Genomic DNA, 26,687 nt, shown 5'->3' with positions numbered 1-26,687 from the left:
AACATGGGGAGACAGCAACCGTAGCGACCCTGACACCAGCCTCACCAGGATGGATGTTCTAGACACTCCAGCGGGACAGTGCAGGTCCAAAGATTCTAGGACAAGCTGGCGCAGCTCTACCAGGATGGAAGATTCCGCGGTCCCTAAAGGAGACCTTTTGGATGAAGTCCTGCCTCCTATTCCGGCACCCTCTAATTTCCTCTGAGTGGTGAGTGAGTGTTTCGAGAATGCCATTTTAATAATGCAAATCTCTCTCGCCTTTTCTCTCTGGCCTTTCTGGTAGGAGCCCCCTAGAAAGTGCATAGGGAAGTCGAAGCGCTCTGTGCGGGCAGAATTTGGCTGACACATGGGTCAAATGATTATGCCAGGCATGTATCAATGACACGGTGGCTTCTGAGTCCCCTGACTTCTTTTTCACCTTAAGAACTCTCATCAGAGCTGAGGTGGAGAACTCATAAAAGTCACAGTCCCTCTCAGGATCACCAAGAAGGGATAGGGCTGAAGTGTCTCCCTCATCGTCGATGGCATCGGACGAGGAGGTTCTGCGAGATAATTCAGAATCATCGTCGTCAGAAAGTGACTCGAGCTCGGGTTATTGCTTCCCTCTGGAAGAGGTGGACAATTTAGTTAAAGCCGTAAGGTCCACTATGAGACTAGTAGAAAAGAAGGCCAAAAAAAATCTATCTAAGATGTCATGTTGGACAAAAAGAAAGAAGAGCTTTTCCTATTAATGAGAAATTGTTGAGTCTCATTAGTAATGAATGGGAGAAGCCTGATAGGAAAGGCCCCCTGCCAACCTCCTTCAAAAGGAAGTACCCCTTTGAGAAAGAGGCCACTACGTCCTGGAATAAAGCTCCCAAATTGGATGTTCCCATATCCAAGGCCTCAAGAAGTTCATCTCTCCCCTTTGAGGACTCGGGGTTGTTGAAAGACCCTCTTGATAGGAAGGTTTACTCCTTCCTTAAAGTAACATGCGAGTCATCAGCAGATGCGCTGAGACCAGCCATCGCTGCAACCTGCACAGCGAGTTCCCTCATGGTCTGGCTGAGCACATTGGAAGACCAGCTGTGTGGGGATTCATCCAGGGACTCCATTCTTGCCACGCTCCCATTAATCAGGGGAGCAGCAGCCTTTTTGGCAGATGCATCAGCCGACTAAGCCAGACTGGCCGCAAGATCTGCCGCATTATCTAATGCAGGCAGGAGAGCAGTCTGGTTAAAAAGTTGCCCAAGGGACGTTCAGGCAAAAGGGAAGCTATGCTCTCTCCCCTGTGAAGGTCAGTACTTATTCGGCTCACCTTTGGATGATATCTTAGAAAAAGTGGCCGATAAGAAGAAAGGGTTCCCAAAACCTCCCTTCTCATCCTTCAGGCAGTCCTTTCAGGGGGTAAAAGATACAACTGAAAGAGAACATCCACAGAACATAAGAGGTGGGAAGATAGACCAAAAAAGAGCAAGGGTTCCTCTTTTGTGCTTCTTCCCGAAATTATAGAAAGTCCTCCAAATGACTCTCCGCCCCACAAAGGAGGAAAGCTCTCCCTCTTCCAGCCTGGGAGAAATTATCATCCAGTCCTTGGATCCTCAACCTGGTGGGGGCAGGGTTGAAACTGGAGTTTGGGAGACTTCCCCCAAACAGGTTCGTCGTGACTGCCCCACAAGTGTCCGACTCGGAGCAAAAAGCATTAGGGGCAGAGGTACTGAGCCTCTTAAAGAAAATCTGCAAGATGCACCACCAGAAGGAGGAGGCTTTTATTCTCCCCTGTTTCAAATAAAGAAGCTGGACAGCTCGTATAGAACGATTTTCAACCTAAAGGGTCTGAACAAATTCTTGAATATTCCAAAATTCAAAATGGAATCAATAAAGTCAGCAATTCAACTGCTCTTTCCGGGTTGCTATATGGCCGTCCTAGACTTAAAGGACACATATTACCATGTGCCAATACATGTAGCATTCCGGAAATATCTCAGAGTGGCGGTACCAGTAGGGGGCACCACAAGGCACCTCCAGTACAAGGCCCTTCCCATTGGCCTGGCAATGGCACCTCGTGTATTAACACAATACTAGCGGAGGTTATGGAGGTTAATAGTGGAGGTTACGGCCCACCTCAGGGAAAGAAACAGACTGGTCATCCCTTTCCTGGACGACTTCCTGATAGAAGGCCGTTCTTTCACTCACTGCCACAATCAAGTGAGAGACATAACCACCATCTTAGAAGGCTTAGGGTGGTGTTTGAACATAGAAAAATCAAGGTTTCTAGGACTCTTGCTCGACTCTTGCCAGCAAGAGTGTCGCCTGCCAGAGCAAAAGAAAAAAAAAGTTGCTCAGTCTTCTTTCCAGGTCAATTCGAAATCCAGTAATGTCTCTCAGAAGTGCTATGTCCCTCCTGGGCTCCCTGACCTAATGTATCCCGGCAGTGAAGTGGGCCCAGATCCACTCGAGAGTTGCAGGTGTTTGTCTTGGAAAGCCAACATTCCTTGCAGGGGTATCTGGAGGGTACACGGACTCTACCTCAGTAGGTTATACATTCGCTCCGCTGGTGTTTGCAAATAAATTCCTTTCGGGAGGGGATCCCGTGGTTTCCTCAACTCACCAGGGTAGTTACCACAGACGCCAGTCCCAGGGGGTGGAGAGCACCATCTGTACGACCATCTGGTTCAGGGAACGTGGTCACAGCAGAGAAGAAAGCCTCCTCAAATATGTGGGAACTTTTGGCGGTAGAGAATGTGCTGCAGAGTCTCCTACCGTTCCTGCGAGGCCATCATGTGAAGATATTGTCAGACAACCAAGTCACTGTTGCATACCTAAACCATCGGGGGGGTACACGGTCCTGCTCCCTAATGTATGTTACCGAGCAGATTTTCAGCCTTGCGGAGAGAAACATCCTTTCACTGTCTTCACATCAGAGGAAAGGACAATAACAGCAGATTTTCTGAGCCGCAGACCGCTTCTGCAGGGTGAATGGTCCCTCAAAACGGCAATATTCAGGCGTCTGGTGTACATGTGGAGACGGCCGGAAATTGACCTTTTTGCCACTCGCCAGAACAGCAAAGTAGAGAGGTTCTGCTCCATGAAACTAAGAGAAAATCCTCAGGCGGTAGATGCCTTTCGGATCAACTGGGACTTTACTCGGGCCTACGCCATTCCCCCTGTCTGTCTAATACCAGCAGTTCTCAGGAAGATCAGGCAGGACAGGGCAAGAGTGGTGCCCCCTTTTGGTCCAAGAGGCCCTGGTTCTTTTACCTCAAGGGCCCCGTGTTCCATTCTCAGGTGACTGGGCTGCAATTAACAGCCTGGAACTTGAGAGGTCAGTGCTAGCGGGTAAGGGGTTTTCTACCAACATGGTCTCTACCTCACTTACTAGTAGGAAGCCGGTCACTACAAAAATTTACTGAAGGACCTCGAAAAAATTTCTGTCATCTACAGAGTGTTCTCTGGAAGGAAAGGTGCCCCTAAAATAAATCCTGGAGTTCCATCAGAAGGGGCAGAAACAGGGCATGGTGGTTACTACCTTGAGAGTTCAGGTATCAACCTTAGGGGCTCTGTATAATTACAACCTCACGGGTAACCGATGGGTGGTCAGGTTTTTTAGGGCATGCGCTAGATCCAGACGTGTCCCACTTGCCAGGGTCCCTCCATGGGACTTGAAACTGGTCTTGAATGCTTTAACAGAACCCCCCCTTTGAGCTTTTATCTGAAGGATCCATAAAGCCATAACAATAAAAACTATACTCTTAGTAGCCCTTACATCAGCACGGAGAGTAAGCGATATACAGGCCCTATCAGCAGATCCTCCCTTTACCATGGTAATGGACGATAGAGTAGTTTTAAAACCTGACCCTGCCTATCTGCCTAAAGTAGTATCTAGGTTCCATAGGTCACAAGCGCTATCGCTACCTTCCTTCTATCCTAACCCAAAGAATGATAGTGAAAGGAAATTCCATACCCTAGATGTTAGAAGATGCCTTCATTATTTGTCGGCAACAAAACCTTGGAGGAAGGATAGGGCTCTGTTTATCTCCTTCCAGGGTTCTAGGAAGGGGATGGGAGTTTCGAAGGGTACTCTATCCAGATGGATGGGGAAGCTATCGGATTGGTCTATGTAGGCGCAAGAAGACTGGTCCCTGATGACCTGAGGGCCCACTCTACAAGAGCGATAGCAACATCTTGGGCTGAAAGATCTGATGTGTCCATAGAACACCTTCCACCTTTTATAGCCACTATAGACTGGACCTTTCTGAGTCTTCTGATCTCATGTTTGGGAAGAGGGTTCTACAGGCTGTGGTCCCTCCCTGATAGAGTAATTCTCTGTAATTCTCTAGTTGGTGCTGTCGTGGGTGACAAGAAAACACGTATATTATTTACCGGTAATGTGTTTTTACGGAACCCATGACAGCACCCTTATATTCCCTCCCGTTACTAAGCCATCACCTTCTGGTTGGTGGGTTATTGTATATGGTTTACCACTTAAGGTGGGGTTAAGGATAATTTCTATAAACATGTGTGTGCACTAACTCGGAGGTCCTCTCATGCTCTGTAATCCACTGGTGCGGAGAGAGGTGCCGCCCTTTTTGTCTTGAAGGTTTCCTGTCCTTAAAGGGCGTATCCCCTCTCTCATTGGTGCTGTCATGGGTTCCGTAAAAACACATTACCAGTAAGTAATATGCGTGTTTACCAGCTTGAGAACAAGAATTTACTTATGGACCAAGAGGTGTTTTTGGATATGATCTTTGCATGTTTTTCCTCCTTATGATGTGTTTAAGGTTAATATTTTTTTACTATGTCATTTTTTTACCTATATCTACTCAGGCGTTTGAACTCCGTTTTTCCCATTCCAAGCTCATACCCCCTGCTGATCTGTAGCGTTAAATGACAATATTCTGGCCACCTAGAGCAATCACTCTAGGGAGTTTACAGCATAGAGTCCCGGAATAACACCGTGCACAGTGAGCGCTCTCCCTAGTAGTGACTGACTGCACATTCAATGTTATATATTAGATAGGAGTTCTGCACCCTATCAACTATTCAGGTGACACTGCCACTTTAAAATGTATGGAGCCACACCGTTCTACCACATACATTGTTAACATCCGTACGCAGGAGATAACTGGGTTCAACACCGGACACCTCGATCAATGTTGGTCTCAGACACCCCCTTTAAAGTTACACTTCTGTTTTTAGCATTTGGTGCATATCACGTGTTCAATACTAGAGTTTTTCAACATTGTACATTTTCAAGGACTGGCTGCAGGGGAAAAAAAACAAATGAAAAAAAGTGACATAACTAAGAAAAAGAAATCTAAAGCCAGAAAATTGAGAAATGTAAGTTCATGCAGGGCTGAGAGCCACCTCCATAAAACCTTCATAGTCCTGGTATAATGAACCTCTCCACCGATCCTGCCATGTGGAAAATAACTCTCACTTGTAGTAAACCCTATTAATATTCCCTGTCCCGCCACCTCTGCCGCGCCTGATACTGCGCCACAGTTATTTATTGATTGCAATTCGTGAGATTTTATTAAATGTGAACGCGTCCGGCTCGTGTCATAAGTGAAGTACACAATGAGACACACTTGACTTTCATCTTATTGCTGGAGCTTGAAACAGATATTTTATTTATTTTTTCCAGAAAGTAAGATTTCCAAGTTGTTCTTTGCTTCTACATCCTGCTGTATGCAACTAGTCTGTAAAAACGTATGCTAGACTACAACTCCCAGTATCCTGACAATAGTTGTAGTATAGATTAGCATATGTCCCCAGCAGCCCTTCAGCAATGACATTACGTTCATCATTGAATCATGCATTACAGCGGTGATGTTTGCTCATATAGCACATGACTGCAGTTTCCTGCAACACTGTATTAACAAACCTTCACAATGGTGTAAGCAGCGCTTAATGTTTAGGTCATAGAACCATTTACAGCATGATGATTTACAACTGTGGTAGTTTAGTCTGATTTGCTCATGTCACCATTGGATACTAGGTTTTCTTTTATGTATGCACTAATGAAAAGAAATGTAATTGGATGTTTTTCTTTATTTTAGGAACGATACACTTGCCCAAGCCTCGCACTGCACCCAAAGGAGAGTGTATTTGCTGCACAGACTAATGGGAACTACATTGCTTTATTTTCTACTCAGCGCCCTTACAAAATGAATAAGAAGAAAAGGTTTGAAGGTCACAAGGTAATAAATGTATAATATAGAGTTCTACCATTCCTACTGTATACTTCGGAATATACTAAGGGGGCAGTATTATAGTAGTTATATTCTTGTACATAGGGACAGTATTATAGTAGATATATTCTTGTACATAGGGGCAGTATTATAGTAGTTATATACTTGTACATAGGAGCAGTATTATAGTAGTTATATTCTTGTACATATGGGGCAGTATTATAGTAGTTATATTCTTGTACATAGGGGGAGTATTATAGTAGTTATATTCTTGTACATAGGAGCAGTATTATAGTAGTTACATTCTTGTACATAGGAGCAGTATTATAGTAGTTATATTCTTGTACATAGGGGTCAGTATTGTAGTAGTTATATTCTTGTACATAGGGGTCAGTATTATAGTAGTTATATTCTTGTACATGGGGCAGTATTATAGTAGTTATATACTTGTACATAGGAGCAGTATTATAATAGTTATATTCTTGTACATATGGGGCAGTATTATAGTAGTTATATTCTTGTACATAGGGGTCAGTATTATAGTAGTTATATTCTTGTACATAGGGACAGTATTATAATAGTTATATTCTTGTACATAGGGACAGTATTATAGTAGTTATATTCTTGTACATAGGGGGCAGTATTATAGTTGTTATATTCGTGTACAGTGTACATGGGGGGCAGTATTATAGTTGTTATATTCTTGTACTTAGGGGTCAGTATTATAGTAGTTATATTCTTGTACATAGGGGGCAGTATTATAATAGTTATATTCTTGTACATAGGGACAGTATTATAGTAGTTATATTCTTGTACATAGGGGCAGTATTATAATAGTTATATTCTTGTACATAGGAGCAGTATTATATTAGTTATATTCTTGTACGTAGGAACAGTATTATAGTAGATATATTCTTGTACATAGGAGGCAGTATTATAGTAGTTATATTCTTGTACATGGGGGCAGTAGTATAGTAGTTATATTCTTGTACATAGGAGCAGTGTTATAATAGTTATATTCCAGTACATAGGTGGCAGTATTATAGTAGATATATTCCTGAACATAGGAGCAGTATCATAGTAGTTATATTCTTGTACATTGGGGTCAGTATTATATTAGATATAATCTTGTACATAGGAGCAGTATTATAGTAGTTATATTCTTGTACATAGCGGCATTGTTATAGTAGTTATATTCTTGTACATAGGAGCAGTGTTATAATAGTTATATTCTTGTACATAGTGAGCAGTATTATAGTAGATATATTCCTGAACATAGGAGCAGTATCATAGTAGTTATATTCTTGTACATTGGGGTCAGTATTATATTAGATATAATCTTGTACATAGGAGCAGTATTATAGTAGTTATATTCTTGTACATATGGATCAGTATTATAGTAGTTATATTCTTGTACATAGGAGCTGTATTATAGTTGTTATATTCTTGTACATGGGGGCAGTATTAGAATAGTTATATTCTTGTACATTAGGGGTGGTATTATATTAGATATATTCTTGTACATAGGAGCAGTATTATAGTAGTTATATTCTTGTACATGGGGGCAGTAGTATAGTAGTTATATTCTTGTACATGGGGGCAGTGTTATAATAGTTACTGCCACCTATGTACTGGAATATATTATAGTAGATATATTCCTGAACATCGGAGCAGTATTATAGTAGTTATATTCTTGTACATATGGATCAGTATTATAGTAGTTATATTCTTGTACATAGGAGCTGTATTATAGTAGTTATATTCCTGTATATACGGAGCAGTATTATAGTAGTTATATTCTTGTACATGGCGTCAGTATTATAGTAGTTATAGTCATCTACATTGTCTTTCTATTTCCCCTGTTCTGCAGTTTATACACCTTACGTTACCCAACACGGATTGACGTTGCCAACAATTTTTCATCCTTAGAGTATAGAATGAAAAAAAATGGTCACTCTTAATTGCAATATTCTGTGTGAAACGTAGCAGCAGATTTAGGTGTTGAGTAGACGATCTTGAATTTGCACCACTGCACTGAAGTTTCTTTTCCTTTGCTGCAGCATTTTTTGAGCAGAGGTCTTAGTAGTACCCTGATAGGCGTATAGAAGTATCATTTGCGTTTCTCCTTTAAATCCTGGTGCTTGGTGGTACAAAGGTAATATGTAGTTAGTTTCCTGGGCTGTGTACATGAAGGGAGCTCCGAAGGTTATAGACAGTAGACCTCCGTTATTCAGTACGCTGCGCTCTGTATCCATGTCTGGGTCATATATTATTCATGCAAAGCTCGATGTCTGAATGTAAATGTTTTACCTTTGGCTGTGAAATCAGGAGGCTTTGTGCCTGTGTGCTGCTCAGTAATACAAGTTAATATTTAGTTTCTTAGGTTTTCTTGCAGGCTGTGGGTTTAATTCCTAATGTATTTTTTATTTTACTGTTCTTTTCTGCTCCATTTTCCACTGCAAGTGAGTCATTTTATAATAAGTATTCTTTCAACTTCCTATTTTGATACCTAACCCTAAGGTTTTTTTTTTTCTGCTCCCGTGCCCCTACACTGCTCGCGCGCCGCTACACCCCTACACTGCCCATGCAACACTACACTGGCTCCGCGCCCCTACACTGCCCCAACACCCCTACACTGCCCATGCACCACTACACTGCCCCAACACCCCTACACTGCCCATGCACCACTACACTGGCCCCGCACCCCTACACTGCCCTTGCATCCATACGCTGCCCTCGCACCCCTATACTGCCCCCGCACCCCTACACTGCTTTCATACCCCTACACTGCTCCCGCGCCCCTACACTGCTCCAACACCCCTACGCTGCCCTCGCACCCCTATGCTGCCCTCGCACCCCTATGCTGCCCTCGCACCCCTATGCTGCCCTCGCACCCCTATGCTGCCCTCGCACCCCTATGCTGCCCTCGCACCCCTATGCTGCCCTCGCACCCCTATGCTGCTTTTGCACCCCTACGCTGCCCCCGCACCCCTACACTGCCCCCGCACCCCTATACTGCCCCCACACCCCTATACTGCCCCCGCACCCCTATACTGCCCCCACACCCCTACTCTGCCCCCGCACCCCTACACGGCTTTTACACGCAGGGCCGGCGTTAGGGCCAGGCAGAATAGGCAGCTGCCTGGGGCCCCCACTCCCTTGGAGGCCCCCAGCATCTACAGCAGAAGCTGTAGCAGAAGCATTATCAGTGAAGCTTCCGATGTAGAGACTGTTTAAGGACCTGTAGTGACATCACGATCAGGTGACCTGCCATGTGACTGTGATGTCACCACAGGCCATGTACTCTGGGACTGTCTGGATGTTTCTGGCACAGTGGCAGTGAAGAAAAAAGAGCGTGCAGTGAAGCACAGGAGCAGCGGCCACTGAACCTCCCCCATCAGAGTGATAGACGTGCTCATTGGCCAGTGCTCCTGTCCTCCTGCAGGGAGCCTCTGAGGGGAGAGAGACGTAGAAATGGCAGCTACCAACCTGAGCTGTGAGGTAAGTAGTGCAGCACTTTGTGTGCTGCTCCTGGTGGAAATGACTCCTGTCCTGCTGTCAGCTCCTCCTGCTCTTGTCGGCAGTCCCAGCAGAGGAGAGGGCAGGAAGGTGTCTGCTGGGACAGTGCTGCTGGGAGCAGGAGGAGCTGCATGGGATAGTGTGGAACATTCCCTCCAGCATAAAGCAGTGTGTGTGTATCTGAGGTGTGTGCAGTGTGTGTATGTGTGGTGTGTATAGTGTGTGTTATGTGTACTGTCTGTGAGCTATGTGTATGTGTTTATGTGAATCACATGTATCAAATTTGTTGTGCAGCATGTGTGTGCCATTTATGCATGTGTGTATAAATGCGTGCTGTGTGTGTGTATATAAGTGCGTGCCGTGTATGTGTGTGTATAAATGCGTGCCATGTATGTGTGTGCCATGCATGTGTGTGTATAAGTGCGTGCCATGTATGTGTGTGTGTGTATAAGTGCGTGCCATGTGTGTTTATGTATGAATAAGTGTGTGCCATGTATGTATGTGTGTGTATATAAGTGCTTGCCATGTATGTGTGTGCCATGTATGTATGTATGTATGTGTGTGTATAAATGCGTGCCATGTATGTGTGCCATGCATGTGTGTGTATAAGTGCGTGCAATGTGTGTGTGTATAAGTGCGTGCCATGTATGTGTGTGTATAAGTGCGTGCCATGTATGTGTGTGTGAGTATAACTGCGTGCCGTGTGTGTATAAGTGCTTGCCGTGTGTGTGTATAAGTGTGTGCCATGTATGTGTGTGTATAAGTGCGTGCCATGTATGTGTGTGTGTATAAATGCGCGCCATGTACATGTATGTGTGTGCCATGCGTGTGTGTGTATAAGTGCGTGCCATGTATGTGTGTGTGCATAAGTGTGTGTCATGTATGTGTGTGTATATAAGTGCTTGCCATGTATGTGTGTGTGTGTATATATGTGCGTGCCATGTATGTATGTGTGTGTATATAAGTGCTTGCAATGTATGTGTGTATAAGCATGTGCCATGTAGGTGTGTGTGTTAAATGTGTGATATATGTGTGTGTGTGTGTGTGTATGTATATATATGTGTATATATATATATATATATATATATATATATATATATATATATATATATCTATCTATCTATATATATATATATATATATATATGTATGTATATACAGTACAGACGAAAAGTTTGGACACACCTTCTCATTTAAAGATTTTTCTGTATTTTCATGACTATGAAAATTATACATCAAAACTATGAATTAACACATGTGGAATTATATACTTAACAAAAAAGTGTGAAACAACTGAAAATATGTCTTATATTCTAGGTTCTTCAAAGTAGCCACCTTTTGCTTTGATGACTGCTTTGCACACTCTTGGCATTCTCTTGATGAGCTTCAAGAGGTAGTCACCGGGAATGGTCTTCCAGCAATCTTGAAGGAGTTCCCAGAGATGCTTAGCACTTGTTGGCCCTTCTGCCTTCACTCTGCGGTCCAGCTCACCCAAAACCATCTCGATTGGGTTCAGGTCTGGTGACTGTGGAGGCCAGATCATGTGGCGTAGCACCCCATCACTCTCCTTCTTGGTCAAATAGCCCTTACACAGCCTGGAGGTGTGTTTGGGGTCATTGTCCTGTTGAAAAATAAATGATGGTCCAAACAGGATGGAATAGCATGCCGCTGCAAGATGCTGTGGTAGCCATGCTGGTTCAGTATGCCTTCAATTTTGAATAAATCCCCAACAGTGTCACCAGCAAAGCACCCCTACACCATCACACCTCCTCCTCCATGCTTCACGATAGGAACCAGGCTTGTAGAGTCCATCCGTTCACCTTTTCTGCGTCGCACAAAGACACGGTGGTTGGAACCAAAGATCTCAAATTTGGACTCATCAGACCAAAGCTCAGATTTCCACTGGTCTAATGTCCATTCCTTGTGTCCTTTAGCCCAAAGAAGTCTCTTCTGCTTGTTGCCTGTCCTTAGCAGTGGTTTCCTAGCAGCTATTTTACCATGATGGCCTGCTGCACAAAGTCTCCTCTTAACAGTTGTTGTAGAGATGTGTCTGCTGCTAGAACTCTGTGTGGCATTGACCTGGTCTCTAATCTGAGCTGCTGTTAACCTGAGATTTCTGAGGCTGGTGACTCGGATAAACTTATCCTCAGAAGCAGAGGTGATTCTTGTTCTTCCTTTCCTGAGGCGGTCCTCATGTGAGCCAGTTTCTTTGTAGCGCTTGATGGTTTTTGCCACTGCACTTGGGGACACTTTCAAAGTTTTCACAATTTTTCAGACTGACTGACCTTCATTTCTTAAAGTAATGATGGCCACTCATTTTTCTTTACTTAGCTGCTTTTTTCTTGCCATAATACAAATTCTAACAGTCTATTCGGTAGGACTATCAGCTGTGTATCCACCAGACTTCTGCACAACACAACTGATGGTCCCAACACCATTTATAAGGCAAGAAATCCCACTTATTAAACCTGACAAAGCACATCTGTGAAGTGAAAACGATTCCCGGTGACTACCTCTTGAAGCTCATCAAGAGAATGCCAAGAGTGTGCAAAGCAGTCATCAAAGCAAAAGGTGGCTACTTTGAAGAACCTAGAATATGACATATTTTCAGTTGTTTCACACTTTTTTAAGTATATATTTCCACATGTGTTAATTCATAGTTTTGCCTTCAGTGTAAATGTACAATTTTCATAGTCATGAAAACTTGAATATTTGTTATTAGTATATGTAGATGGCTGGGTATAGACACATAGTGATAGTGTGTGTGTGTGTGTGTGTCTTTGTGTGTCATGCAAATTTTTAAATACTGGCTGAACAGACGAGAGTTCATATATATAAACATGTTGGCAATCGTTCATGAATTAGCAAAATGCTCATTTATAGGACATTTCATAACTTTCCCACATTATTATGAAAAAATTACAGCACATCCTGCACCCAATGTATTATATAATGTATTTAAGGAGTCAGAGTCTGTCCATTTGATACCAATTCTACCAAAATGGACATTGACTCCGACTCGCCAGCCCTGCTGCTTATAACATGATACTATATGGGGACAGATTGATCTATTAGTGTTCTGTCCCCATCATTCTTCATTAGTGTAAAGAGGCTGAGAAACAAGAGCCAAACGACTTTAATATTGTCGATCACACGCATCGAATGGTCTGAACTTAACGCATGTCAATTCAACCAAAATGTTTGAGTGTCATGGTGCAATATGTGAGCATTAGTGGCCTCATTTTAAACTTTTGCCTAGGGCCCCACTTTGTCTAAAACCGACCCTGTTCACACGTTTACACTGCTTTCGTACCCCTACACTGCCCCCGCACCCCTACACTGCTCTCGCACCCCTACACTGCTCTCGCACCCCTACACTGCCCCCACACCCCTACACTGCTCTCGCACCCCTACACTACCCACGCACCCCTACACTGCCCACGCACCCCTACACTGCCCACGCACCCCTACACTGCTCCCTCACCCCTATACTGCCCTCGCACCCCTATACTGCCCTCGCACCCCTATACTGCCCTCGCACCCCTATACTGCCCCTTCACCCCTATACTGCCCCTTCACCCCTACACTGCTCCCGCACCCCTATACTGCCCTCGCACCCCTATACTGCCCCTTCACCCCTATACTGCCCCTTCACCCCTACACTGCTCCCGCACCCCTACACTCCTCCTACACCCCTACACTGCTTTCACACGCTTACACTGCTTCCGTACCCCTACACTGCTTCCGTACCCCTACACTGCTTTCGTACCCCTATACTGCTCCCGCACCCCTATACTGCTCCCGCACCCCTGCACTGCTCCCGCACCCCTGCACTGCTCCCGCACCCCTGCACTGCTCCCGCACCCCTGCACTGCTCCCGCACCCCTGCACTGCTCCCGCACCCCTGCACTGCTCCCGCAGCCCTGCACTGCCCCTGCACTTCTCCCGCACCGCTACACTGCTCCCACACCGCTGCACTGCGACTGCACCTCTACACCACTCCCGCACCCCTGCACTGCCCACACACTCCTGCACTTCTCCTGCACCCCTGCACTTCTCCTGCACTGCCCCCGCACCCCTGCACTGCTTCTGCACCCCTGCACTGCCCCTGCACTTCTCCCGCACCGCTACACTGCTCCCACACCGCTGCACTGCGACTGCACCTCTACACCACTCCCGCACCCCTGCACAGCCCACGCACTCCTGCACTTCTCCTGCACCCCTGCACTTCTCCTGCACCCCTGCACTGCTCCCGCACCCCTGCACTGCTCCCGCACCCCTGCACTGCCCCCGCACCCCTGCACTGCTCTTGCACTCCTGCACCACTCCCGCACCCCTGCACCGCTCCCACACCTCCCGCACCTTTACACCGCTCTTGCACATAATGACATACTGATACAGACAATCCCTTCAGGATGTTACCATTTAAAAAAATAGTTCCTCTGTGGCCATCCAGCCCAGCATCTCTCAGAAGGGTAATTTTCTGGCATACTATTAGTGAATGAGTCAATGAGGATATGTTCCATGTAGGCGCCAGGAGCTCTCCACGTGCATATACTGAATGAGTTAAAAAAAGAAGTGATAACGCCCTAATAATGGCTCTTTTTTCGCATGTGCTATGCCCACCAAGCATAGGGTGATTGAGCTTAGCCGGCTGACTAGCCTCGATCACACGGCTGGATCACCACCAGCTTCCTCTGTGCTGGATTGATGGCCTTGGCTCTGAGAAGTGAATCATTGTATTTTTTTTTATTTTTCTTAAGCTGTTTTTTGTAGGAAATGAAGAAATGGGGGGGGGGAACCCTGCAGGAGATACAAATGCTGGAGGATGTAACAAAAACTGTTGTAATGTTTCCCTCTGTGTATCCCATAATCTCCTCACCGGCTTGTAAAACAACAACAATGTTGTCGAGCAAATTAAATTTATGCCGTTGATTAGGAGTCTGCCGGTGTAAGGAGCCTAGATGAGGGGGCAGAGACGCCTTCCAGAAAATAGAGATGGTTTCTCTGTGATCCCCAGTGAGAGGGAAGGATTATCGATGCAGGAAAACTCATTAAGGTGCTCCATCTCTTACAAACAGGTGGAGGGATTTGCCGTGGGATGCGAGTTTTCTCCAGACGGATCCATCATCGTAACAGGAAGTTCCGAAGGAAACATCGCCTTCTACAATTATCACACATCCAAAGTCATCCACACTCTCCCCAGCCAGGGGAGTCCCTGCGTAGGTGTCCATTACCACTCGGTGCTGCCCTCACTGCTGGCAACCTGCTATTGGGACGGAGAGATCAGGATCTGGGAATGAGCAGCTATGGACTGATATTCATTTTTTTTTTAAATTCCTAATTATCAACTCGAAAATTAATCTTAATTGCCACTATAGGTGGGAAGGTGCACTGACTGCTTTTCCCAGATGCCGGAACCTGTCATGCTGATGACACACAATAATAATAATAATTTTATTTATATAGCGCCAACATATTCCGCAGCGCTTTACAAATTATAGAGGGGATTTGTACAGACAATAGACATTACAGCATAACAGAAATCACAGTTCAAAACAGATACCAATAGGAATGAGGGCCCTGCTCGCAAGCTGCAATCTATAGGAAAAAGAGGCCTTAAAGGGAGACTGTCAGCACTAACTGACCATTCAAACCAAGCACAAGCGCTGAGCGCAATCTTGGATGGGCCAAACAGTTCAGTGCACCTTCCCACCTATTTTGTCTGTATCCAACTGCAACCTCCTCGTCCTTGACACACTGATGTTATTCTTGTGTCTTCAGTGTGCACGTGTGCGGGGCATATTGCGGACCGTGCTGCCGACAAAAAAATGGACACGTCTACGTGTTTTCCCCACAGATACGTGGTCCGTGCAGACACACTGATGTGCGCAGAGCTGTTGATGTGAAGGGGTCTACGTGTGTTTCCAGTACGTGTGGAAGCTGTCACCACACGCACCGGTGACACGGCCTAAGGGGCTATTCCCATCTCCGCTTTTATGGCTGACACAGGAATAACTGTCCAGCACCGACCACAGGAGGTGGCACCACGGAAATGGCCGAGAGCCGCTAAGCTCCACTATTACTGTAACTCGTATTCATTTCTCTGTGAGGTTTGGGAACGGCACAGCTCTGCCAAGATTCACCTCCCATGTCCAAAGATTCACCTCCCGTGCCCATAAGGGGACACAATTAACTCACGAAAGACTGAGTTGTGAATAGCCCCATTATTGGTCTACAGTGGGGTCATTGTGACGGAGAGAACTATTCAGGCTAAAAGTCACTGTGGTCATTACGTGATATCCAGACGATTGTCAGGTCTTTTCCCCCTTTAGAGCAAGTGTTGTTCAGAGCACCACATCTTTTGATTCATTATTGGTCCACGTTTATTATGGGCCAATATATTTATTATTAGCTGTATTATAGGTGTACATGTGCATGTATATATTATATGTAGGTATGTGTGTGTACTAGAGAAAGGCTTCACATGAGGAGCTGAAATTTCGCATTTATCTGTGTGAATAAAGTCCACTTTTTACACTGATTTCCACTGGAGTACTGCTTCCAATCTATGTTTTGTACATTTGGAGCCTCCTTGGCTGGTTGCTTGCCAAAGTATTTCACCCACGACATTAGGACTGTGCTGTTATTATACCTTGAGATTATATATATATATATATATATATATATATATATATATATATATATATATATATATATATATATATATATATATATATATATATATATATATATATATTGTTTTATAGGATAAGAGGTTTCCAGTAATATATAGATTTTTTTATTTAACAGTTGTTCAGATGCAGCATCATGCAGAAAATACTGTATTCCCAAGCTTGTATACATTTACATGGGTCAAGTCATTTTCTGGGGAAGACGCAATGGCTGTTCCATCTCCTTCCATGTGCTGGAAAAGACTTGTGGTGATGTACCCAGTCTGTAAGATTTCATCCAAACCAGGAGGGGGACCAGCCCACTTAAAGGGGTTGTCCGGTCTTATACTACGAATTTGCTGTCACTCTATTTGACTGCAGACATGTGAATCCTTACATCTCACACACTGTGCACTGTGAAGATTCTCCGGTGCTGGTATCGGGAATGGCAGTCGGTACCGACCATATTCCAACTAGATTGCCTCGCTCAATACACAGATACTTGTGGTCACATGACTGCTGTTCCCCGTGCAGGCTCCGCAGAATCGTCAGGGTGCAGTGCGCAGAATGTGAGGATTCCCAAATCTGCAGTCACCTAAAGTGACTACAGACTTGTACTTTAAGACCAGAGAACTCTTTTAAAAAGGGGTCTGTCACTCCCAAAATGCTAATTAAACCACTTATACATACAGGTGCTTCTCACAAAATTAGAATATCATCAAAAAGTTAATTTATTTCCGTTCTTATTAAAGTGAAACTTATATATTATATAAAGTCATTACAAACAGAATGATCTATTTCAAGTGTTTATTTTTGTTAATGTTGATGATTATGGCTTACAGCCAATGAAAACCCAAAAGTCATTATCTCAGTAAATTACAATAATTAAAAAAACACCTGCAAAGGCTTCCTAAGCGCTTATAAAGGAGTCTGTTTCAGTAGCTCCACAATTCATTATCTCAGTAAATTAGAATACTTTATAACACCAACTTAAAAATGATTTTAAAATCCAAAATGTTGGCCTACTGAAATGTGTTTTCAGTAAATGCACGCAATACTTGGTCAGGCTTCCTTTTGCATCAATTACTGCATCAATGCGGCGTGGCATGTAGTCGATCAGCCCGTGGCACTGCTGAGGTGTTATGGAAGCCCAGGTTGCTTTGATAGTCTTCAGCTCGTCTGCATTGTTGGATCTGGTGTCTCTCATCTTCCTCTTGACAATACCCCATAGATCTATGGGGTTAAGGTCAGATGAGTTTGCTGGCCAATCAAGCACAGTGATACTGTTGTTTGTAAACCAGGTATTGGTACTTTTGGCAGTGTGGACAGGTGCCAAGTCCTGCTGGAGAATGAAATTTCCATCTCCAACAAGCTTGTCAGCAGAGGGAAGCATGAAGTGCTCTAAAATTTCCTGGTAGACGGCTGCACTGACTTTGGTGTTGATAAAACCCAGTGGACCTACACCAGCAGATGACATGGCTCCCCAAGCCATCACTGATTGTGGAAACTTCACACTAGACCTCAAGCAGCTTGGATTTTGGCCTCTCCACTCTTCCTCCAGACTCTGGGACCATGATTTCCAAATGAAATGCAAAATTTACTTTCATCTGAAAACAACACCTTGGACCACTGAGCAACAGTCCAGTTCTTTTTCTCCTTGACCAAGGTACGATGCTTCTGGTGTTGTCTATTGGTCATGAGTGGCTTGACACAAGGAATGCGACACTGGTAGCCCATGTCCTGGATACGTTTGTGTGTGGTGGCTCTTGAAGCAATGCAATCCTTTCAAGGCTGCGGTTATTCCGGTTGCTTGTGCACCTTTTTCTACCACTCTTTTTCCTTCCACTCAACTTTCCATTATGCGTGGATACAGCACTCTGTGAACAGCCATCTTCCTAAACAATGACCTTTTGTAGCTTACTCTTCTTGTGGAGTGTGTCAATGATTGCCTTCTGGACATCTGTCAAGTCAGCAGTCTTCCCCATGATTGTGGAGCTACTGAAACAGACTAAGGGACCTTTATAAGCGCTTAGGAAGCCTTTGCAGGTGTTTTTTAATTATTGTAATTTACGGAGATAATGACTTTTGGGTTTTCATTGGCTGTAAGCCATAATCATCAACATTAACAGAACACTTAAAGATAGATACTTAGATACCAGTAGCGCTTCAAACCCTATGGGTCCTGCAGCAGATAATGATACAGTGCCACCCTTCTGTATCAATGTCTATAAATATAATAAATAATATAATTTCTAGATTCAGTACTTAACCCCCTTTATAGACCAATAGTAGGGAATAAACCGTTTAAAAATACTAAAAAATGACCACAATGTCTAAAAACGTAACCAGGATGAGGTAACTATTGAGCGTGTCTTAGGTTTAATAAACTGATTCTGTAGTAACAGTTACCAGACTAATAGCCTCAAGCCTAAGGGTAGCGCACCCCACGTTTAGGAGATGAAAACGTTCAGTTAACCTGATGCGGCTGCAACAGTGGTGTGGAATCTTCTGCTGCTAAGTCCCCATGATTGTGGAGCTACTGAAACAGACTAAGGGACCTTTATAAGTGCTTAGGAAGCCTTTGCAGGTGTTTTTCAATTATTGTAATTTACTGTGATAATGACTTTTGGGTTTTCATTGGCTGCAAGCCATAATCATCAACATTAACAGAAATACACACTTGTAATAGATCACTCTGTCTGTAATGACTCTATATAATATATGACTTTCACTTTTTGTATTGAAGAACTGAAATAAATTAACTTTTTGATGATATTCTAATTTTGTGAGAAGCACCTGTATATGTAGGGATAAAAAATCATACCTGTAGTAAAGATTTTTTTTTTGTATGTACATGAAGGGGCTTTGGTGCACTCTTGCTATGGTCATGCTTGTCATTTCCATAAGAACGTTTTTTTTTCCTTGCAATTATGCCTATAAAATCTATAACACAAGTATGATTTTTTTGGGGGACAAATTCTTTTTCATCATATCTGTATAAGTAGCTTTAATTAGCATTTTGAAGGCGATAGACTCCATTTCACTTCTAAGAAGGTCGCTGCCACCCCTCTGACAGACACTACACAACCCTTCATCCAAAAGAAAGTAATGCGACATCACTGAGCACCATATACCGTCCTGAATAAAGGGGCTTGGATGGCCTAAACTAGTGTTACAAGTTCCCTTTAAAGGAGTCTTGAGGAATCATTGTGTAATGAAATATTATGAAATTTTGTAACATCTTTTTTGTGCATTTCTCATCATTTTATTTTTGAGATCTCTGCTTGCTGTGAGCAAGTGAATGGGGATATTCTTGTTGCCATCCAATGGCTGTACTCAGTGCTCATGTACAAAGCTGATGGGTCGTTACAATGTATCAACAAGCCTCTGTGAGCTAAATGGTAAGGAGCGAGTCCAGACTGAGACATTGTAGCAAACAATCAGGATGAGAGATTTGTGAAGCTCACAGAGGCTTGTCTACACTGGACACGATTGTAATAAACCCTCAGATGTGGGCAGCATTAGGGCTGTGCGCGCTTCCGGCCTCTGGATGGCTTTTCTCTACAGGTCAAAATTTGAATTTTTTTCAATGATACATTAAAATGATTTCTGGTTGCATATATGTGCACTATTTACCTATAACGTCTATTTCCTCATTGGAGGTTTAGTGGTTAGTCATCTTTCCATGTAATGACTTCCTGCTGAGCAGAGCAGCAGTGTAAAGCATGGATTACAAAACAAGAGCCAAAGCTTTTGGTGGATTTTTAGACTTCTCAAGTGAAGAACCATGGTGGCATCACTGTATGAAAGGTCCTGGGGGAGCAGTAGTGAAGCTCCAGAAATTAAAGAATCACAACCCCAATCAAATGCAGGTAAGAAAAAAACACTGCTTTTATTTTGTACTTTGTGCACCAATCCAATTTGGAGAACTAAAAAATAATTATCAATCTAACTAAATATCAATCTAACTAAACTATGAAACTAATGAATCATCTTGTGCACGGCCCAGAATCTGTTTGCCTTTTCTTAGTTGTCTCGCAGGAGTGCAGCACAGTCTATTTCTTGTATTTTTCTTGGGAATGCTCCATGGATTGACAGGAAGAAGCAATTATGGTTCCAGAGTGCTGAGAGGCGCAAAGAACGGTCAGTAATCAGCCGCACTGTACGCAGTGAGATGACTCTGTGAGGCTCTGCTCCACTTACCTCCGTCGACCTCTGGAGGCTGCTGTAAAGCCGTTGCTTTGAACTGAGTTGCTTCTACTTTACATAGCTAATTGCCAGTCACTTACTGAATGCACGGAACATCGTCATATTGAAGGTAATAAATAGTAATAATAATTGAAGGTGATTGTTACGTTTATTTAGTTATGGCTCCGTTAATAAAGACAGAACAGCAATTACAATGGGTCGGGACTTGCTGTCATCACAGTGAGTTACCTTTTAAAGGGGCTCTCCTCTGAGGATCAGCCGTCAATGCTTGATTGGTGGGAACCCTGCATTCACTACCTTGGCTCTGCAGGCAGTGACTAGTAATGTGCCTCCGTCTCCTCCAAGCGGGTCCCAGGGAACTTCACCATCACACACTAATGTCTACATCCAGTAATCTGAACCCTGGATGCAAGCAATAGGTCCGCATCCATAGTTGTAGCACATTCAAATGTTAAGGGGTCAATCTGTATTATGGACACATGGCTTTTTTATTTTACTCATCTAGCACCATTAATTCCACAGCGCTTTACAGACATCATAATCACTGGAGGAAACCGGAGAACCTAGTGGAAACCCATGCAAACACAATGGGAGTGTACAGACTCCTGAAAATGTTGGTCTTGGTGGGATTTGAACCCAGGACCCCAGCGCTGCAAGGCTGCAGTGCTAACCACCGAGCCAACATGCTGCCCACAAGCAGCTCTGCCCCTTGTATGAGGTGTATTACAGCTCAGCCTAAGGTCTATTGGAAACAAACAGGTGCTCGGGGCACCCTTGACTTGGTCGAGTAGTCCAACGCTCCTTCCTACCTCTTTGTTTTGCATCTCTTTATGGTCTTGTCTTCATTACTTGACAGCTCTGGCTTTCCAGGAACCAGAGGGCAGATATAGAAAGAAAACAAATAGGAAGGTGCACTGAACTGCTTGGCCACTGCGAGGGTGCACTGAACCGCTCAGCCACTGCGAGGGTGCACTGAACCGCTCAGCCACTGCAAGGGTGCACTGAATCGGTCGGCCTCTACAAGGGTGCACTGAACGCCTTAGCCACTGTGAGGGTGCACCGAGTGCCTGTGCTGGGGATGAACATGCATTTTGCGCTGACTGTTTCCCTTTAATGTTGCTGAGCTATATTAGCACACAATCTGTGGACAGCAGTATTGGCTGAACTAGGACATCTAACAGGTCCTTAATTAACAGGAGTCTGTCCATGCATTAAAGGGGCGACACTTTCAGTAGTGTATCTTACAGATACCATTGTAATACTAACCCACAGACTGCAGTTGCAAGAAAATGGGAGCTATCATCAGAAAATGTTCTATTGTTTCAATCCTGTTTTTGTGTCACATATATGTTTCAAATATATCTGACATTTATTTTCTTCATATCACGACTTTTATTAACAAAATTAGAAATCTTGCAATTTTCACACTGGCCATTGTGGATATTTTTTTACACCTATATTTCCTGTTCTTTCTAGTTTACAGGCATCTTCTTATCTCAGACCAAATTAGGGCGCAGTCAGACGGTCGAGAGCGAGATCCGAACGTAGTGTACGGACAGGCCGGCGGATCTCCAGACCCGAGCGTGACCACTACATAGAAATACATGCAGCTGTCGCGCTCTGGTCCGGAGAGCCGCCTGCCAGTCCGTGCACTGTGCTCTGATCTCGCTGCCATTTATATGGCCATCTGACTCTTCCCTTATAGTCAAAAGTAACGATACACAGTAGACATTAGCGGATTTGGCAAAATTCTAAATTTGTCTGTTCCCACAGGAAAATTATATTAGCTGAGAAGTTTTCTTTGTGAATTAAATATCCATTATTATCTCTGGAACCTTCCCAAACCCCAGAGGATAATAAACGTCAAATGTAAAAAAATAGTTCTGATACTACCACTTTCGGTTCACCTCTCTGACCCCTTCGCTCCTCACTATCGCTCATCCTGTCCTCGCTGCAACGTTTTATCACCACTGTGAGTGCTGAATTCTGGACCTCCTGATGCTAGGCCCAGGACTCAGAAAAGGTCAGGGAGGGTTCTGCACATGCACGCGCAAGGTCACTGTGCTCCTCGTGACTTCATGGCTTTTTTACAGGTGATGGTGAAGAGTGTAGGGGCCAGAGAAGTGAGCAGTAAGTTTAGTATATGCATTTTTTTCACCTTTTGATGGTCATATGTGGTTCACAGAAATGTCCGCCTGTGGCCAACATTTTAATGATTCTGCATGGAAGGAAATTACAAAGAAAGGATTATGGCCAAGGTAGTTTTTGAGAAGCTCTGGAGAGGGAAACAAGCGCACACAAAGTAGGGCAATACCATGTGGTAAAGGATATGTAGAAGCTATGGTAGAACTCACCTAAAGGTGTTGTGTGCAGGCACAACACCTCTAAATGTCTAGAAAGACACTGCTGCTGCCACGTAGCTGTATCATTGCAAAAATGGAAACTGGCATGTTTAGGTGGGTTGCTCTGTGGAAATAAAGAGCCTTGGGATTCCAAAAGTCATATGCCTGGGTTTGAACCCTTGAGCCTGTGCTTTGGTGCCAGCTTCACTGTTCTCCGAGCAACAGCACATACATCTTTTATCTGAGTATTTAGTTTCTGTCATTCTTGCTTCAGTCATTTTAGCGTAACATGTGTTTTCATTTACCCATTTGTCTTCCCTATCACCTTTCGGGTGCGGCTTTATATACTTTTCCCCTGCTGGTGGTCGTCTCATGTGGATGTCCAGCCATACTTCTGTAGTTTAAGCCAGTCAGTGAAAGACCAGCTAGGGTGTATCTCTCTACTGTTTATGTTCTTTACCCTACACCCATCTTCTGTTTCTTTTTAGGAAGTAGGCGACATATCCACTGAAAGTATGTATTTAATCCTTTTTTTTATTTTGTGGTTTGTTTTACTCTCTCTTGGACCTCTTTCTTTTTTAGCACACTTTCCCTTGTGTAGGTAATGTATATTCCGCTCTGCCCTCTGGTTCTTTAGGAGGAACGTGTAGCGCTTGATGGCCTTTCTGGCAGTTGCCGTCGCCTAGTCTGTGCTTAGTGCTATCTCAGCACACGTAGGAACCTCTAGGGACTGCGGGGTCAAGATCTCTAGCCTGTACAGGAACCTGGCAGGGTCAGCTGCAGTTTTTATTGTGTTGCTATTTTCCCAAGTGAGTTGCTACACTTTCATAGCACCAAATCAGTTATTATTATGAATACCATGTTTCAGCGCTGGACCAGTGCCTCTCTCAAGGTATAAAAAGCAAGTTTGTGAATGTAGATTTTTGTAATATTGTAGTCTAATTCAGTTTCATTCAAGTATATTCGATCAACCCTATTACACTGCTGATAACACGGGATCCTCTAATAACAGGAGTTGATGTCACATGCTTTCCCCCCCCCCTCAGGTATGACCTTTGAACATACTCATTGGATGCTCTAAAGTGCCCCTGTGATCAGGATTGTGCACAGTAACTACAGACAGTGTCAGGTTGGTGCCGTTATACTGATTACAATGATACCTGGTGATGAAATCCATCTTGTGATTGTTGTGTAATCTAAATTTTTAGCTCTCAGTTAATGAGGTTCCTGTGCTCCGTGGCAGAGCTCTAGGTGAGGCTGTGGGGGATGGGCTGTGGGTGGCCTGTGGGCGGGGCTTTATGTGCTGCTCTGCTTACATGTTCATCTTTATGACTTATGACAGGTCACTGATCCCTCAGTCACCTGCCCGCTATTTTACATACTGAATATGATATGGTTTGAAAAAAAAATCACATGCAGCAGGTGCCGACGCTGTAGCAAGATCACATCTACAATATCCATTTAGTGATTTTATTTACTGATATCAATTTCTTCAGGATAAAAAATCTTTCTCAAAATGGTGCTGTCCAATAGACGCTACTGCACAGGTGGCGCCGGCGCCATATTGAAATTATTTTTTTCTGAAGAAATTGATATCACTAAATAAAATCATTAAATGGATATTATAGACGCGATCATGCTACAGCACCGGCGCCTATCTGCTGAATATGATTTTTTATTTCCTTTTAAAACCATATTATATTCAGTATGTAAAGTAGGGGGCGGATCAGTGAGGGATCCGGGACCGGTCATAAGCCATCAGTATGAATACCTAAACAGAGCACCACATAAAGCATGAATTTACCAATAGGTGATTACTGATGACACATTCCCTTTATGTGTCTATTCAGTGTGATCCCTCTCAGCATTACTAGGGCTTATCATGGACACATGACACATCTTTTAGACAAAGTCACATTTCCGTTTTCCAGTTCCTTACATTGCAGTATTTGGTGCTTTTGTGCCCACGTATCTTTGATAGGATCGAGGCCGGTTTTAGACAAAGTTGGGCCCTGGGCAAAAGTTTAAAGTGGGGCCCCAATAACATATTGCACCATTACACAGAAACATTTTGGTTGTATTTACATGCGCTGAGTTCAGGCCGTTGAACGAGCATAATCAACAATATTGAAGTCGTTAGACGCTTGTTCCTAAGTTTCTTTACACCGGCTGAAGAAGGATGATGGGTACAGATAAGGCTACTTTCACACATCCGTCTTTTTGTTTCAGGCTAAATCTGGCTCTTTAGAGAAAAAACGGAACCGGAAAAAATAAAAACCGGAACCGGTTTTTCCCCCGTTGACTTGTATTAGCGCCGGATCACGCCGCATGGCCCAGCGTTCCTTCGTTTTTTTTCTGGATCCGGCTAAAATTCCGATTCCGGCGTCTGGAAAAAACGTCTACTGCAACGTTTTTTGTCTCCGGCGAAAAAGTCTGAAGTGCCAGATCCGTCGCTTCCGGCTGTTTGCTGCAATGAAAGCCTATGTTTTTCCAACATTCGCCGGATTTAGCCTGACACTGAAAACCTGATGTGTGAAAGTAGCCTTATCCTCCATACAGTATAACACAGGCCCCATTCCCATATAGTACATATAGTATAAAGCACTGACCATGGTCCTTGATAGAGTATACTGCAGCCCCCCTCATAAAGTATACTGCAGCCCCCTCATAGAGTATACTGCAGCCCCCTCATAGAATATAATGCAGCCCCATCAGAGTATACTGCAGCCCGCTCAGAGTATATTGTAGCCCCCTCAGAGTATAATGTAGTCCCCTCAGAGTATAATGAAGCCACCCACACACAGTATAATGCAGCCCCCCACATACACAGTATAGTGCAGTTGCCCCACACACAGTATAATGCAGCCCTCCCACACACAGTATAGTGCAGCCCCCACACAGTATAATGCAACCCCACACACAGTATAATACGGCCCACCCACACACAGTATAGTGCAGCCCCCACACAGTATAATGCAGCCCCACACACACAGTATAGTGCAGCCCCCCACACACACTATAATGCAGTCCCCCCAAGCACACTATAATGCAGACCCCCACTCACAGAATACTGCAGCCCCTCCAAACACAGTATAATTCAGTCCCCCACACAGTATAGTGCATCCTCCCCGAATACACAGTATAGTGCAGTCCCCCCACACACAGTGTAGTGCAGTCACCCACATACACAGTATAGTGCAGTGCCTCTACAAACAGAATAATACAGCCACCCCACAGTAACAGTATAGTGCAATCTCCTCACATACACAGTATAGTGCAGTCCCCCCACACACAGTATAATGCAGCCCCCCACAAACACGCTATAATGCAGCCCCCACAAACACGCTATAATGCAGCCCCCACACACACAGTATAATGCAGCCCATCCACACACAATATAGTGCAGTCCCCACACAGTATAATGCAGTCTCCCCAGATACACAGTATAGTGCAATCCCCCACACACACAGTATAATGCGCCAACCCACACACAGTCAAGGCTGGCGTTAGTGGCAAGCAGACCACGCAGCTGCCTAGGGCCAGGGACGGATTATAATAGGGTCAATCTGGGTGGTAGCCCAGGGCCCAGTGGTGTGGGGGGGCCCTGGGCTACCGCTCAGATTGCCCGCTGCCATCAGGGCATTACTGCCCTGACTGGCATATGGGCCCGGTGGGCCCACCGGGCCCCTACCGGCACTGCGGCAGTTTCACCTATTGACGTGCGGGCATAGTTAACAACAGCCGCCAGCCAATTGGGTGCGCGCTGCTGGA

The 26,687-nt window shown here is 44.3% G+C and overlaps 1 protein-coding gene across 3 annotated transcripts in view; it reads left to right on the top strand.

Moving 5' to 3' along the window:
• WDR25 (WD repeat domain 25) overlaps positions 1–16,233 on the top strand; it is a 177,585-nt gene extending 161,352 nt beyond the window's left edge. For 2 of the 3 annotated variants that reach the window (XM_077269513.1, XM_077269505.1), the window contains exons 6-7: positions 6,042–6,182; positions 14,773–16,224. In XM_077269513.1, coding sequence (XP_077125628.1) covers positions 6,042–6,182; positions 14,773–14,994 — 363 coding nt within the window. In that variant the 3' untranslated portion in view covers positions 14,995–16,224. Of the gene's footprint in view, positions 1–6,041; positions 6,183–14,772 lie in introns of all 3 variants that reach the window. The other variant, XR_013216909.1, reaches the window with a different exon arrangement.
• Positions 16,234–26,687: the final 10,454 nt, after the last annotated feature.

Source organism: Ranitomeya variabilis, chromosome 1 (assembly GCF_051348905.1).
Source record: "Ranitomeya variabilis isolate aRanVar5 chromosome 1, aRanVar5.hap1, whole genome shotgun sequence".
NCBI classification, from domain to species: domain Eukaryota; kingdom Metazoa; phylum Chordata; class Amphibia; order Anura; family Dendrobatidae; genus Ranitomeya; species Ranitomeya variabilis.
Note: the sequence above shows the minus strand (reverse complement) of the source record. Positions and strands in the feature narration are given on the sequence as shown.